Raw genomic sequence first — 17,627 nt, forward strand, 5'->3', positions numbered from 1 at the left:
CGGAGTGCAGCGCAGAAAAGCTTCTTAATATATTACTCTGTGTCTCCTCCATTATAAATAGCTCTTGATCGCGACTACATCTTGGCTGGCGAGGCGGAATAGCTCCGTACCATACAGTAGCGCTCTGCTCGAGTCTGGTCTCAGGTACACGTGTACGCGCTGTAAACTCAATGATCTGGACTTTAAGGCGTGCTTTGTGGAAACGTGTGGATTTGAGAATACAATTTTGTTTTACTACAAATGTGAGAATGACAAAGCAGAAGGGTGTTTGAATTTGAAAAACTGAACACTCCCTCTGAAAATTAAAGGGGTCATATTATACTTTTTTTTTCCTCTGCAGAATAAGTTGAGATATTAATGTTGGGTGGCAGAAATGAGTTGTAAAGAATGAGGTCATGCACCTTTTAAAAATCACTCAGGTCTCTATAAGACAACCCGATTGTGTGTGTATCACTTTAAATGGAAAGGAGCTGCTGCATGCCACACCCCTCACGGCAGTATCGGTGTAGTAGTTTACCAATCTGTGGAGGTAACAGAGTAAAGCAGGGGTGGGCAATTCATTTTTACAAGGGTCTATATAGGGAACCTGAATTATGTCCGAGGGCCACACCATTGATAATTCGGCTGTCTCCCATTACAATTTTTATAAAAAATTACCTATTTAATAGCTTTCATAGGTAATTTTTATTATTGTAATAATATGTAAATATTTAAATATACCTAAATAAACCTCTAATGATTTGCAACACACAAGCTTGACATTTTTAATATATGTAATAATAATCACAGACCTCATGAGGGCCGGACAGAGACATGCAAAAGGCTGCATGTGGCCCCCGGGCCGCAGTTTGCCCAGGTCTGGAGTAAAGTCTGCCTCAGTGGGCACGAATAATGGGAGTTACAACATGGATTACTGTGGCACATATTACATAAGTCAAAAACTAAATATTTCAGGCCTAAATGTGTGTGATGGCAGGTTTTTCCTTGCACAGGCTTATATTTGTAGAACTTGAAAGATGTTGACCATAAAACACAATGTTTAAGTGTAAAATATGCGGGTGATTCTTAGACTACGGGCACTTTTATGTCCCTTGATCATATTTTATGAAAAAAAGAAAAAAGGGGAAATTTCACACTTTTATAGTTATCTTTACAATGAAAGTGTTTGAAGAAATTTGTCCTAGTAGTCTATGATGACTTTTTCACCTTTTTTCAGCATCATTATATGCAAATATTGCCGTTTTGTGCTTGTCCCACACCCAGACTTATGATCTTCAATGATAAAAATGAATAGTAAACAAATGTTTTTTCTAATGTTTTAAAATATCTCTGAATAAAATATCAGTAAAATAATCAAAACATAACTGGGGTATTCAATGTCATACAACTGTTGTGATTTTTTTTTAAACAAAATGTAGTTGTGCCACACTATTGCCGTAATTTCCACCACAACAATAATGTCCCTTTAAAAAGTTTGTATGAAAGATTGTGTGGGTAGTTTCTATGGAGATAAACAGTAACATCAGAGCACATGTATATAGCGCCAAATCACAACAAACAGTTGCCCCAAGGCACTTTATATTGTCAGGCAATGGTGTGGTGGAAATTACATTTACAAGGCCAATAGTGCCCGTAGTTAAAGAATCACCCATGCATACAATGACTTGCACAATATGACCCCTTTAAAGCACTGTGATCCCAGGTTAAAAGGATTGATTCTAAAGCAAAAATGCTCAAATGTTATGGCACAGTGAGCAATTTTGGTCATTTAGGAGAACTGGATTGTCTTTACCTTGTCGATACATGGTAGAGAAAATTGAGTGAGTGGTGTCTGTGTGAAGCGTGATTTTGTTCTAATTCAGATATTTTCTTTCAAAAATAATCCCAATCTTACAAAAACAAAATATTATACCCAAGAGATCACATCTACATTATTTTACATAATCACTGCTGCACACACTGGGTAATGTCTTCTTGATTTGCAGACGATTTGTTAAACAAAAACAAAACCATAAGATGCCGTGGGAGTATCCAAATGTTCTAAATTGGCCTTTTTATTAAAAGTTGAAACCATTCTTCTGTCTGTCCTGACAGTGTCCTTACAGGAATGCAACATTTCCAGCACGTTAAGAGAAAACAAAAAGAAAAAAATCTTCTTCTCACTGTTGTCCATGCGCATGCAGCCTTGTACTGAGCAGTGCTGGTGCTATCCATCCCTCCATCGGTGGCTTCTTCTCCTCACCCTCCTCTCCTCTTGGTTGAAGGGGGTCAGTGGCGGTCGTAGGCGGAAGCTGTTGCCGTGGAAGCCGGGCCTGTTCCCCGTGATGTCGCGCTGTAATAATATGGTGACCCTGTGAGGAAACATGAGTGTGATTCTTCAACTGGTTCTAATAAAAACAAACAAACAAAAAAATAACTTGATAAAATTTATATACAGCAGTGAAAGATTTCTGGAATGATCAAGTTTCCAGATGTGAAATGTAACGTTATTTATACCAGATGTTGTTAACTCAACAGAACATATTTTAAAAAACACTCACCATCTTTATCTACTGTTAGCATGAACGCATTTGCTAATGTAGAGTACGAATTACATGATGATGTGGGCGTGCTTACCTATGGGGGAGCCTTGCCTAGCACGGGTTAGCTAATGTTATGTAAGGCAAACACCCGGGTTAGCTTGCTAACATTAAAGTAGACCTGCATTGAAATAAATGTGGTCAGATCTCACAAAGAAATAGCTGATATGTATTTGTAAGACCCTTATGAATGCAGTAAAGTAAATCTGCAAGCCCAAATTTGTAATTCAGCGGAGAAATCTTCATTTAAAAATGACAAATTTGCAGCTAAAATTTGGCCCTCAGCGAAAACTGTGTGTATATCCGGGTCATTGAGTGACGTCCGGCAGAAGACGGAGCGCTCCCGCCTTCAGTCCGATGCCGCATTGAAATTGATTTTATCTGTTAGTAATGTTACTGTTATACACATCCTGGTTTCAGCATCCAAAAGTAAGCTGCAATGAATGTGAGATACAGCTCTGCATGCTCAGATCAGCGGCGACATCTACAGCGGGCGACGTTCTTCCCCGTCGCCTCGCTCTCTGCCTCCGCTGCACTTACTGAGTCTGCGTGCTCGGTAAATGCTGAAGCGGGCCACTCACATCGCCCCCGTGTCTGCTGTGCAGCCGGCACCACGTCCCTGTCTACTGAATGGAGGTGCAGCCAACTTGGCAAAAGTCCAGAGACTACGCTCGCTGTTTTGATGCGGAGCGGCCGGTGACACCTATTGCTGCAATCCGCAGCGCTGCACGTCTCAGTAATCGGAGCCGCAGAGCTCCGTGGTCACTGAGAGAGGTTTATATCTTTTTAATGACTTGGATTCTTTGCCTCCATACCCTGTGACAGTAACACCGGAGGCGAAAGACAGTAGATTTTCAATGCGACACCACTCAATCAAACGGGCGTATGAAGAAGTCCCCCAAAATAATTTTCAAGCACAAATAAAAGAAATGTGTACTCACCAAACGTGCCGCAAGACAATATGAAGTTTTAAAAAAAGTAGATCCTTCCGTATAAGACAAGAAAAAGGTGCAGATGCAAACTGACGTAAATCCACAAATTACAGTTGGCGTGCGCAATGCATGCTGGGATAGTGTCTTCTCTCCGACGTCTCGGCAGCGTCCTGGATGTGATGACAGTTTTGCGGAGGGCTAAATTTTAGTTGTAAATTTGTCATTTTTAAACTAAGATTTCTCCGTTGAATGACAGATCTGGCCTTGCAGATTTACTTTACTACATTCAGAAGGATCTTATGTGTAAATATGTCATTTTTTGGTCCAAAGATCTGACTGCATTTATTTCAATGCAGGTCTACTTTAAACAGTAAACTGTAACTTTAACCAAAAATTGGAAACTACCTAATGGTAGTATTCATCCAGAGACACTTGACACAGTCTAATTCAGAAACTCTAAAGGTAAGAAAGTAAAGCATTTTAAATAAGATATATCGCTACTTACATTCATCTATAGTATTGTTTAGCTTGTGATACGCACATGGATCCTGGACTTAAATGGTAACTGGAAACTTCTGAACCACACGGCCTCGGTACCAGAGATATAGATATGATCTCTGAACCACTACGGCCTCGGAAATGGGACGATCTCAGTGCCACATGTATTAATCCACTACCATCTCAGAACCACTCCAATCTTGCTACTGCATGTATTAATGTCGTACATTTTGGTCCATATCTCCCTGAATATTTGTCCTCTCTTGCTAATTTTTTTTAAATGTGGTGTTCCTCGCATAATTCTCTTCAAGAATCATATATTGAATTTTATCAACAGCACACTAAAATGTGTAGCTTTCAAGTCCCAAAATAAGGAGTAAATTTGTGCTCTCAGATCTCGGTACCACATGTATTAAGGTCATACGTTTTGGTCCATAAGAATTATTGATTGAATTTTATCAAAAGCACACTAAAAAAGTGTAGCAAGACCCGAAAAATGGGGTAAATTTGTGCTCTCGGAGGCATTGCAGAGGTGTTATTGAGCGGGGGGGGCTTAATGACACTGTGTGGATCTGTAATTGTGTTCTGAAACTTTTGATTGAGAACATCGTTCACAGTTGTTCTAAATTTATAGGACAAATATTAACGAAGACATGTACAAATCATATGACATTAATACATGTGGTACTGAGATCATAGTGGATTAATACATGCAGTACAGAGATAGTACTGGTTCCAAGATCATAGTGGATTAATACACATGGTACAGTGATCGCTCTGGTTCAGAGACCGTAGTGGTTCTGAGATCGCTGGTTCCAAGATCGCGTGATTCCGAGGTCTCTAGAAATTGACAAATTAGGCTTTTTAACAACTGGAGTGAGGCAGGTAGACACGACTTTCACCTAACATCAAGAATGAATGAATGATGATTTATTGTCATTACAATAACTGCAACAAAATTATCTTCACACCCAATTACCTCAGAAATACAGCAATTAATCCACAGTTATTACTGGTTGAACGTAATAATGGCACACATCAGAATTAAAACTGTACATATACATTTGATTTGTTTATGTATGCTAAACTGTGACGCAGTCCGTCATCCAAATTGAAGCAAAGTGAGTGTAGGCCGCAGCAGAGACCCGCGCAGCCAAGCTTGGGGGTGGGGTGGGGAGGGCACTGCAGCTGTGCCGCGCGGCCTCCCGGAATGGCAGAGCGTAGGCCAGGGTGGGGTGGGGGTGGGGACAGAAACACAAAGGAGGAGTAGGGGTGGGGGGGCATGCATCATGTGTGCAGATGAGTTCATATCAGTCTCTGTCCGTGTGTGCGTAGAGTCTGGAGTGGCTATAGGGGAGGGTAAATGAAGAGGGAGCCAAATGCTTCACTAAGGCCGTTGAAATCCTTCTGGAGGAACACAGCGGCGCATTTTGACCTTCGGTAGCCGATAAGGCTGCCGTGTTTGGGTTAGGCAGAAAGACATAGAATTCCAATACGGCCTCTCTTTAACTGTCCAGATCCAATTGCGAATATTCACTGGTCTCCAACATCAGTTCCCTTGCAGGGCAGACATATGTCCTGAGATGGTTTCCAACTTGTGTTTAAGTTCAAAAGTTAACGCAGTCTGAGATTATACTACCTTGCCCACCTCGTTAATCATGACGGATGGATGTGGGGTTGTGGTTTTGGTAGCAGCCGTCTTGCCAGTTTTCTAGTAGGTCAGGGCAGCGCATAATCCAAGCAGCAAAAGACCTCCTACCATAAAGGCAAATAAGAATAAATCCTCGACGTCTTCCACAGAGAGTGGTGCCAAGCACGTGACGCGCCCACAAAACTGTTGTTTTATCACTTTTTTGTTTGAACCATGGGATGATGCTAATAGCGGAACAGATAACTGTAACAATTGTTCATTTCTGGAAACAAGCGCCAAAATTGGAACACATACTCCTCAAACATTACTCTTTTGAAAAACTGAATTTTTTTCACTTGAATTTTCAGTAGGCGGCCAGATAGGGGTCAATTGAAGAATTACACAGGGGTCAAAATTAAAAAATGCTCCAATCATATTGAAAGCTATACCACATTATTTGTCTGATCACAACGATACCAAAAATGTATAGTTTGGACTATCTGTGACTGAATGTTACAGGGTAAAAACAACAAGAATGGTGACAAAGGTCAATTTCAGTTTGTACAGGGGTTAGAAGTTAAAGTTGCTCCAATTTTGGTAAAAAGTGGTGCAAATTATTGGTTGAACTAATAGGATTAATAAATGAAATAGTTTTGACTGTGTTGAATGCTTGGTCTGCAAGGTAAAGGTAGAGCAATGTCGCCGTCCATTGGATTCTATGACATGTGACATATGTTACCCTGTAACATGATAACTCAGCATGCCACATAGTGCAAATCTGACCCCAGGTCTTCAGAGACAGCAGAGGTTGGAAATAACCATTCTGAAATATGTCTGGCCCAAGGAGCATTTTGCCACTGCATCATGAGCTTTTCCCGACCAGACTGCCTGGGAGTCTTGACAACTGCATGTGAAAAGTGCACATAGTGAGTGTAACCTGTACTTTACTAATCAATTTTGGATACTTATTTGTACTTTACTTGTGGACATTACTTATTTACAATTGTACATATAGAGCCTGGTGTGCGTGCGCAGGTGTGTGTGTGTGTGTGTGTTTTAAATTCACCAACAATTTTGTCTTAATAAACTAAGTTGCGCAATGATACACAGGATTCCTTGGGCCATGAAAGATACTGCCGAATGCAGCCTTAGAAGGGTGTGGCCCCTCGTTTGGGAAACAACCAGTACCTTTAACAAAATGACACCGCGGTGTCACATTTTTTTCCCGTGCCCCGTCATGAAAAGCAGGCGTTTTTTAAATTTTGTTTTGCTATTTATAATCTTCCCCTTCTCCTAACTCTAACTGTAACCATAGTGTAAGTGTGTGCCCTACCCAAATGTTAACCATGACCCCCCCAACTCCCCCCTTTCACCCCACATATTGTGCCCCCGTCACAAAATGAATTTATGCTCCCGTTACAAAAAAAAAGAAAACGGCCCATTTTCTTGCCTCCGTCATGAACCCATAGATTAATATATTTTTTGTAACCCAGTCCCACGAACTGCTGAGAGACTGGGTTGCAAAATGATGGCCTCAATTGTTGGCCCCAACCAGTGATGATGTCTGCTTTAGTCATAAAAAAAAAGGAGAAAATCTCTATATGCTAAGCATGTTTAACACTAGCGGTTAACATTAAAATGAGGGATTCCTGCTACAATTTGAGAGGGACATTAGTACTTGAGAAACTAAGGATCAGAACTACTGCAAAAACTCATTGCGTTTCCGTTAAGGGTGTTGATATTTGGAATAAGTGTCCTGATGATATTAAGTTACTTGGTACCTCATTCAGCTTTAAAAGACTTTACAAAAATAATATACATACTTGTTATAGTTTGGAAATAAGTTTACCATTTTGTTGTTGTGCTTGGGTTTATGTATTGTTGCTTGTTTGGTTATGTTTTAAAATTGTGGTGCACTGAGTTGTTTTGTTTGTGCACATTTCTTTTGTATTGTTGTTATGAGTATATATGTTTATATGTGGGGAGTTCAGATGAAAAATCCAGTATCGTCAAAACCATAAATTTCCTCATACGAGTATGTATATGTTTACCTTCTTTACTTTCTTTATTTTTATGATATAAGGGGAGGGTATCTATAAGCTTTGCTTCTGCCTTCACCCTTCTGGCTACACGGATTTATTGTACATTGTTCATTTTATGAGTGTGTTATTGTTTGTGTTATTGTTCTGTGTGCCGAATAAATTAATTCATTTAAAAATGCATTCATTCATTCAACATCGACAGTGGTTGACGTCATCTGCATTTGCATATGCAGCCATCCAATCTGCAGATGCAGTACTTGCAGATAATGAGTTCTTTTCATTTATTTATTTAGTATGTTATTTAAGACAGACAGCCATTAGTCAAACGTGCCATGTTGATGTAATAATGTGCAGTATAAAATCGGTATGCTTCGAATTGACAAAACTGCAAAATGCACCATAACTGTAAACAAATAAATTAATACATTTGTTTAGGGGTGAGCTGTGAAATTTAGGAATGAGATGGACTGATGACGATAATAGCGAAAAAAGTTTCCTGTTCATGTTCAGCCAATAAAAATGAACTTCTCTCGCAGCCATAAGTGACAGTCTAAGCTGACACTGAGTACAGCTCGACTACCGCTGATCCCCCGAGTCTATTCTCTTCTCAGAGGAGAGGTCAATTCAGTACTGTAGCCCCAAAGACACACAAACCCACTCACCACAGTGTGTGTGTGTGTGTATATATATATATATATATATATATATATATATATATATATATGTGTGTGTGTGTGTATATATATATATATGTGTATGTGTGTGTGTGTGTGTGTGTGTATATATACACACACACACACACACTTGTCCCTGTCACTTCCATCCATCAGTGTGCTGACAAGTTATGTCTGTCCACAGTCCAGGTAATCTCAGGAGGTTCTTTGAGGAAGTGAGGCATTAAGGCAGTCTGACAAACGATTTAGTCTCTCACACACACACACACACACACACACACACATACCTTTTCTAACCTCTTTCTTTCATTTGTCTGCTGTCCTTGATCATTTCACTGTCTTCTTCTCTGTCTCGTCCTGGTATCATTTTACAGCTCAATTCTGCTCTTTATAATTTGTGTGCCATGGAAGGCTAACAGTTGCCAGGTTTATAGAGCAACAACATTCTTCCAGTCAGAGTGCCTGTGGTATTTTTGTTTTTTTGTTTGTTATAATAAAATGCGAAAAACAAGTGTACACCAATTGCAGTAAGTGCTATTACTAGATAACGGCCACTTGCTGGTGGTATTGTCTTGAGAATGAAAGGAGAAGAAAGCCTCAGAGTTCAGACTGGAGGCACGTGCCACAATTTGGTCATATAGATGTAAGAATTATTGGTCATACAAATCATCACTTTCACAGCCAGGCTTCTATAGACAGGTCAGGGGATGGATACATGAACATTTCCAAATCACTGAATCTGTCTTGGACTTCATTTACATAATTATAAATGCTAATAGTATGGTAAATCTGCCTGAAGTAGGCAATTCACAAAATCTGACTGACAGTGGAAGAAGGAAACCAATGACGGAAGCCATCAAGACGCCCCTCACAACTTTAAAGGCGTTATTGGCTTCTGTGTCTGTGAAACTTTTGTTTGTTGCATCACCAATGATACAGCTTCATGCTGTAGTGGAAAAGGGGCAAAGTTATCTTCAGAAGAAGCACTGAAATTTCAATTGTAGTTTTCTAGAAGGCACATTGGAGAATTTAGCTTTAATTTGATCTGTTTGATCAAATCTGTGAAAACATGTTTCAAGGCCACCTGTGTCCTATTCTTCATCTAGACCTGCTGTTGCGTCAAAAGGGGCATCTGGTGTAAAAACTTTGCCAAATCAGGATATAGAGCCATACTGGATAGGCACTAATTAAGGACATCGGCTTTAACTAATGGATTGACTGGATGTATTGTAAACCTGTAAACCACTGGCTCATGCTGGCACATGATTTCCTGGTTTTTATGTCTGACTACTATCATTTTTCCTCTTAATGGTTTTCTTAGTGTACATATTGTTCTCTCTTGTGCTCGCTTTCTCTCCACCTACCTTGCATCTGTCCTGCCTGGCTGGTGAAGAGACTGGAGGAGCAGCCAATTTCCGTCCCCAGGAGAGACCCATAGTCCTGCTGAAACACTGAGGACAGAGGGAGGAAGGCATGGTAAAGGGAACGGAATTGTACAGCTTGATCTTTGTCACAGTTACACCGTCATACTGGTAAATCATCTATATATTAAAAGTGAAGTGGCCTCTGTGTACGAGTGTATGGCCTCGTATGTGTGTGTGTGTGTGTACCTTCGAACACAGAGAAACTGGGGAGAGCTGACATTTGCCATTTGGTATGCTTATGTATTTTAGGTCAAGGATGAACACCGCCAAAACATAATGGTGATGGGACTAAAATTTTGGGAGAAATTACATATATTACCTAACAACAGTGAACAAAGGAGGTTGATAATTACATTCTGGACTCGCAACCCATTCCAAATCATTATAGAAACTTTCCCTAATTTATTACCACCCTTGAAAAATGTCAGCTACCTATTTTATAAACACTGCCCAGTCTAGACGTGCTAGTTGCATATAAATGAATAAAGTTTATTCATATAAATACTTGTCCAATATAATTTATGATATTCCTTAGATGTTTTTAAATAAGTAACCCAATTTTTTGTAACATGGAAACTACTTTTACTTGGTGTTTGTTTAAATATTTCATAAAAAGGATTGTTTGGTTGTAATGTATGATTATTTATTTGAACCAATTTTAGATATTTAATGATGAAATAAGATTAAAAATTCACTTTTCATTTCTAGTACAGTGCGGTATGTAGCATGGCCACTGTTCATAATAAATTTTAAAACAATAGGTGAAAGGAATGTATTTGTTCTATTCATTATTGCATTTACAACTGAAGGCAACTTCTTGAACTTTTTAAACAATTTGTACTTCGGTGGAGCAAAATTTTGTAAAAGTAGATTAGGCCATGACCACAGATTTGCATTGATAGCTAAGGAAGGCAACACTAGCTAGCTACTGTAGCTAGCTAGCTAACTAGCTATCTTGTAGTGCAGTCTCCTGTAGCTGTTACTAATGATGGATTAATTCAGGGGATTGCATTTTTGTAATTTCTGGTATTGCCCTACAACTGCAGTAAAATTTTGTAAAATTACATGACATTAACATGACCACAAATTAGTACTGAGAGCTAATGATGGCAGACTAACTGCTGTAGCTAGCTAGCATGTAGCGCAGTCTACCGTAGTGGCTATCAATGATTGATTCGCTGTGGGGAATGTTTTTTGTATTTTCCTGTATTGCTCTACAACTGATAGCAACAATCTCATTTTATTCTTAGAACAATCTTTACTTTGGGAGGGTCTAATTTTATTTAAAAAAAAATTAATTATGTGGCATATTACTAATGTGACTACTACATTGTGAGATAGCTTGAATAGCCAATTGTAGGCCATGGTGACACTGCCTACTGCAGCTGCTAACCAAAAATCCATTAAAATGATATAGATGAAGTATATAGTTAATCCAGTATTTTCTTATGTCTGCAAACTGTAAAGATGTGATTTTAGAACAGTTTATGCTGGAGAAGAAATGTATAGAATTGGGATTGGAGCATGGCTCTTTAATATTACAGCTACCACCATTGTTGAACATTTCTTTTAACTTTCACCTGGTCAATGCCAAATACCTTTCTTCTTGTCAGCCTGCATCACCAACGGGTCAGAAACGTAAAAACATACAACCTGGAAGGGATGTGCACAGGAACAGGAACGCTTTAATTTGTACTGTGGTACAAAGAAGTCAGATGATGCCTATGGTTAGCTTCCCCTTCCTTTGGGGAATTATTTTATTTGGGCATGAACGTTTATGAGGGTGATTACATGAAAAATGGTGATCAGAGCTATATGTCACCCAGAGATATCAACTGTCACAAATCCTATAATGCAGCATTGATGTGAAGATAAATCCCACTTGATCTTTCCCTTCCTCTCTCATTTCACACCAAAAATCATCTGTTTTGCACTGAACCTTTCGTATGTCTATGATGTGTTGTGCTGTACAGTACAATACAGATTAAATATAATGGAAAAAAATGAACACTGGAGCATTAGACACATAGCATCATAAAGGAGAGTAATAGGGTGATGTGGTTTGGGATGCGAGGTAAGAATGAAATGAAATTCATTGATACGGTTATTGATCCGGTTGTGGTTTGTGACTGCAGAGATACAAGATACACCCACCTAATAAACTGGGATTAGGAAATCTCCACGATTCATTGTATGTGGAATACTGAGGATGGGAATATGGACTTCCGGAGAAATCGCCACCTGAAAGAAAGATAGAATTGAAAGCCATGTTTAGAAAAGGATTTCAAATCCTGCAGACGATTTGAATTGCAACCCAGTTTTCTCTATCATGCTTAAAGAAATCCCATCTTCTTTAAAGGGACTGTGTGTAGGATTTAGTGTCATCTAATGGTGAGGTTGCATATTACATTATGCTGTCACCAGTTATGATTTTTTTTTCCCCCTGCATCTTTTTGATTCTTTGTGGATGGGGATTCATACTCCCATACCTTAATTAGTTGAAATTCGTCAGTTTACAGCCACACGGAGTGATTTCTCATCTTCATTGCTTTCTTGTCTAATCTCGGAAAGCGTAAAGAGTCGCACGTTATTTTCTGGTTAACTGTCACTCAAAAAATAAAGCACCATTTTTGGTGGAATCTCATAAAGCAGGCCTCTTGTGATGATTCAACATGCAAAGCCCCGGTCACACGGCATGAACGAAGGACACCGAAGCCAAAACGAAACAAGAAATCTGGACTTACGCTGACTTTTGAAGACATCGTTTAACCATCGTCCAGCTTTGTTCCTGTAGCTGGCGCTTTGTCAGAATTTTCAAGCTGTTGAAAAATGTGAACAAATCCTGATGACAACCTCATTTCGTCCGTATTCTCTTTTGCTTTCTGTCTTGATGGTTCCTCATCGTTTGCGTAGTTCCCATAATGTCAGCGTCCAACTTCGTCCAACCTCCAGCCTCTCTCGCTCTCTTTCTCTCTCTCCAGCTTCTCAATGCCTCTGGCTGTGACGTGCATGTGCATGCACATGTTAAGACAACGCAGCTGCAAGTAGCTGTGGACAGCACAGACTCGCTGCAGAAATGATCACACGCTGGCGCTTTGTTTTGATTTTGTTTTAAAGCGTCAAGGTCGCCGTTCGATTTGTTTTTCTTTTGAAAATTTTGGTTTTGTTTCTGTCTTTTATGCGCTCTGCACTCGCAGGCTTTGGGAGAAGTCCAGGCTCATTTGTCCACTTTTTCTTGATGATTTATGACTTTGGGACTTTTTTTCCTTCATTCAGCTAACGCCGTGTGACCGGGCCACAAGACTCGCTTGACATTGGTCTAGTTAACTGTCACTCAAAAAAATAAAACCGCTGTTATTGGTGTAATATCTGATTACACGCAAAGGGTTAAGAACACCATTTCCGCAGGGAAAGTTCACAAACTCCTTCAGCTGACTCTCTGTTCTTGTGAATCATGACAAAGTGCAAATGGTACACAAAGTCTGTTTTGTTTTTTATGTGTGCCATTTCAGATGGTACCCACCGTCCATGAAATGGAGAATCGTCAGAACCTCCACGGCACTGCGGTCAACGACCACAGTGGGGAAAGGGGGGTGGGGGGGCACTAATTAGTGCTGAGGCACTTTCATTGAGAAAACAGTATAAGTATAAAAAGCATGCATCATACAAATACATCAATAAATAAGCAAGATTGATATTTGCATGTAAGTTTGTTTTATGTTTTTTGCTTATTTTTTTATTTAATTATTTTCAATTATTTTATTTTCAATTTGTAGGCAACCAAGCAGAATCGTTTTTCTTAACCCAGACTGCTTTTCCAAGTGTGTTCTGCTTATGAAGTTGCAGGAAATTGTATTTGGAAAAAGGCAAAGTGCTGGAGCTTCTCCTCCTGGGCGCTCTAGAACCACCATGCTCTAAATTTCTGGGGAGAGCCCTGCATGTCAGTATGAAAGGCTCATGCTAAACTCATGAGAACACATCAATTTGATGTTGCAGGTAAATATTCACTAATGAACAGATTATGAATGCTATATTCCATTTCTGCTAATGCGCACCTCTGAATCTCACACACTGTAGTGTAAACACTTTTTGAGGTGTAAAAGAGATTCCATAACACCTGAGGGGTGGTTTTACATCCGTTCTTGCAGTGAAGAATTACCTCGTGCCATCTTGCGGTTCGTAAGTATGTGAAAAATGACTTGAAAGCTGGGTGAATAGCGTGTCTGCTACAGAGTGGATGATGGCGTAGCTTTTCTCCCTCATTTACTGCTTGCTGTCTGGGGTCTAGTCTTCCTCTTTCTCCCTCCTTTGCTCCTTTTTATTTTTCGCTCTCCTCTTCAGACTGCGGCCCACGTCACTCTTCACATCAAAACAACATTCTTATCCATTTCTTCACTGCTCTTTTTTTAACATCCCTCCACTGACTTGCTCTCTTTTTTCACTCTTTTGCTCTTTCTTTCTTCTCTCCTGAACCTTCACTCCTCCCGGGGGATCCTTCTCCCTTAGCTGACAGTCACAGACTCCGATGCCGCTTCCCCTCCACCCCCATATTTCTCTTTCCCTCTCGTTCTGTCGGTTCTGCCTCACTGCTCTCCTACACCCCCTCTGAGTGTCAGCCCCCCTGCTGCAGACTCAGAAGGAAGGAGAACAAGAAGAAGAAGAAGAACAGCAGAAGAGCTGGTTGCTTAATGAAGGTATGATATTAGACAGAGCGGACAAAAAGGAGGATAACGTGCCTGAGAAGTGCTGAGATAAAACACGGTCAAGTCAGACGAGTAAAGTTGAGAGATAATCTCCCACTCATTCCACTGAGTTTGTGGATTCAGGAATGCCCACCGAGAAGAATTTAGACATCGAGGCGGTGTTTGTGTGTGTGTAACCGTGTATGCACGCGTTTAGCCGCGTCTGTCAGGTGGGGTCGGGATGTGGTCTCCATGGCATCCCTGGGTGCAAACATCTTCCCCCTGTCATCACTGTGGTGACGGCAACATGTCAGGCTGTTTAGGAGACGAAGGAGGGGTGTAGATGCAAGACGAAGCATAGGGGTCTCCCCCGTGTAGCTCAGTGTCAAGGTCGCACACATACACACTGTCAAAAACAAACACATGCACACACAAACAACTGCATGCCGGCACACGCATAAACATACTCCATCCCAGACGCACAAATATGCTGTCAAACCTGAGGACAGAATAGGGTGAGTGCAGGGGGACGGGGCGACAGGGTTACCCATCTTTAGATGTGCTGTTCTTACATGTCCACTGAGACTGCGTGTGCGTGTATGCGTGCACTGCTTGATGTGTGCGTTATAGAATGTATGCGTGCAGAGCCATAGCCAACATTTTCTGATGGTGTTTGAGCTTTAATCAAACTTGATCAAACTGCTTTTGTTGTACGAGTGAAGCTTGAACAGCACATCGGGGGTACAATCGGGACACGCCAACATGATCATACTGCTCTGAATGCTGGTGGGTTGTCATTTCGGATGCCAGTTTGAATGCCGTTTGGGCTAGCAGTCACACAGCGGTACGACCACCATACGAATATTCTCCAGTTAATTTGCAGCACGACACTAGTGTGCAGATGCTCTGCATTCGTACTGGACTGGAAATCTGGTGTATTTGCCCAAGTGCCACACGAATAGTGTACGAGGAATTCGAATGCAGCTCGACTGCAGCATGACGTTGCACAAATGTAGTTCGAATGTCACTTCGTACGGCATTCGTGCTGCAGGTTGAATGTAGTACGACTGCAGGTCAACTTGCACGAATGACGTTCGACTGTCCGCTTCTACGGCAGTATGACTGACTCCACCACCGTTCATATGCTTTCCAGCACGAGCAACACACGAATGTGCTGACTGCTGTGCGAGGCGTTCAAGTGCAGTTCGAATGCAGCACGAATTGCATGAATGTCGTTCCAATGTCAATTTGTATGGCATTCATGCAGTTCGTACTCTAGTGTGATGGGGGTATTAAAGAACACTTTAACTGTGACCTGACTCTATTTTAAATGCGTGTTGCAAGTAATCTAGCCCTGTTAGGAAGTTTCCACCTCATGCTTTTTAAAAGGAAAAGGAAGTTTAATTTTTCATTTCAAGTGTAAAGAAAAGTTGAGGTCATGAATCTTGATTCCCCCCCATGTATAAGTCACACCGGACTGTAAGTCGCAGGGTGTCTCAAACCAGTAAACTACACAGCCTATACTCCAAAGAATACGGTGCAGAGACATTGACTATGTTTACATGCAGCCAATAACCCTTTCATAACCGGAATATTAGCAATAACCCGGTTGCACATGGCCATGTAAACACCCGCAAAAACCCGAATATGACCCCTGGGTTACTCCTTTTCTAACCCGAATATCAGGTCATATAAACGCGCATTGGGAATATCCCCATAAAAAGGAACATTATTTTGTGTTCTGTGCATGTCCTATCCGCAAGGAATCTTTGTCTTTTGAGTATGGCAACTACTTGTATGTGGCGCGCGCAACCCACCGGACACCACAGAAGCAGAGGTAAACAAGCATGGGGGAATCCAGACGCGGCAGCACAGCACCACACTTTTGGAGCAAGGAGGAAACCGAGTACTTCATTAGTATCGTGGAAGACATGAATATAATGTCTTTTATTGACGGTAGAAAGTACCGAGATAGCGACATTTATAAGAAGGTGGCCGAAAAGTTACGCGAAGCAGGATTTGCACGAACGCCAGACCAAATCAAGCACCGGTGGAAAACGTGCGTCGCTGTTTAGATGGGGATATTCCATATGATACCAATGACCATGTATACAGGAGTAACTCTGTCTGCTTAAGCATGTAAACAGGTTATTCCTAATGATTCAGAAACCGGAATATTGACCTTATCCAGAATATTAACAGCATGTAAACGTAGCCATTGACAGAGCCTATTGCATTTATTGTGAGAGATTGTCAGTTCTATTGTTTTTCTTGTCTCGTAAATCTTATGAGACAATAATATTTTATGTGTCATGTACAGCGCTTTGTGGCAGATGTTGTTTTAAAGTGCTACATAAATAAAGTTGAGTTGAAACAGTTTGATCATGCGCTGCATTTTTGTTTAAGCATGATCCACCATACAGGTGCATCTCTGCTGATTACCCCAGAGACTAGACCAATCAAAGCGGGAGCCCTCATACAACTGACAGTGAGAGATTGGTGGTTATTTTACAAGATAAGGGTGGCGTATACGTCTGAGTCGCAGTTGCTACTTGGGAAATAGGTTCCATGAGAAGGGCACATGTGGTTGCTGTTGTTATTTGGAGGTGAGGTGCCATAAATGCAAACATACTATATGGTAACATGCTCATCTAGCTGGTCATATGTGATTCATTTTGTTAAATGAGCCAACAATGCATACATGAAGTGTCACGAAAGAAGATGAAGTTCAGATTTTAGTATAAAATGTCTGCAGTAATTCAGGACTCGGCATTTTTCTGGGGTTTGAGGTGGGGCTGAGGCCACGGCCCTGAAGTCAGACTATATAGATTCATAAACTGGTAAAAACATGGTTTTGATTAATTTCAATGTGGATGTTGAGCTTTTTCTCCTTTACATCTCTGCACACTTCACACTGTTCAGGACTACTGCAGAGAGAGGCAGAGAGAGAAGAATAGCGATCTCAGATTGAAACACAAAAGCAGGGTAGAAGGCGAAGTGGAAGGGAATGAATGAATTAGTCGTGGGTCACTGGTGATTCTCATTAAAAACAAATTACTAATGTTGAGGAGGGACAGCTGTGCTACTGTGGCTGGTTTCTAATGATACACAGTGAAATGCACTACGCAAATACACGCTGGTGCACACAATCATGTACACACTCCAC

At 40.7% G+C, this 17,627-nt stretch overlaps 1 protein-coding gene across 1 annotated transcript in view; it reads right to left on the minus strand.

The window, feature by feature from the left end:
• Nucleotides 1-1,656: 1,656 nt before the first annotated feature.
• The window catches only part of pax5 (paired box 5), a 94,667-nt gene continuing 78,696 nt past the window's right edge, over nt 1,657-17,627 (minus strand). Inside the window, exons 8-10 of the mRNA XM_034188678.1 lie at nt 11,934-12,020; nt 9,720-9,806; nt 1,657-2,351 (exon numbers count right to left, since the gene is read on the minus strand). Coding sequence (XP_034044569.1) covers nt 2,269-2,351; nt 9,720-9,806; nt 11,934-12,020 — 257 coding nt within the window. The 3' untranslated portion in view covers nt 1,657-2,268. The remainder of the gene's footprint in view (nt 2,352-9,719; nt 9,807-11,933; nt 12,021-17,627) is intronic.

This window comes from Thalassophryne amazonica, chromosome 15 (assembly GCF_902500255.1).
Source record: "Thalassophryne amazonica chromosome 15, fThaAma1.1, whole genome shotgun sequence".
Lineage (NCBI taxonomy): Eukaryota > Metazoa > Chordata > Actinopteri > Batrachoidiformes > Batrachoididae > Thalassophryne > Thalassophryne amazonica.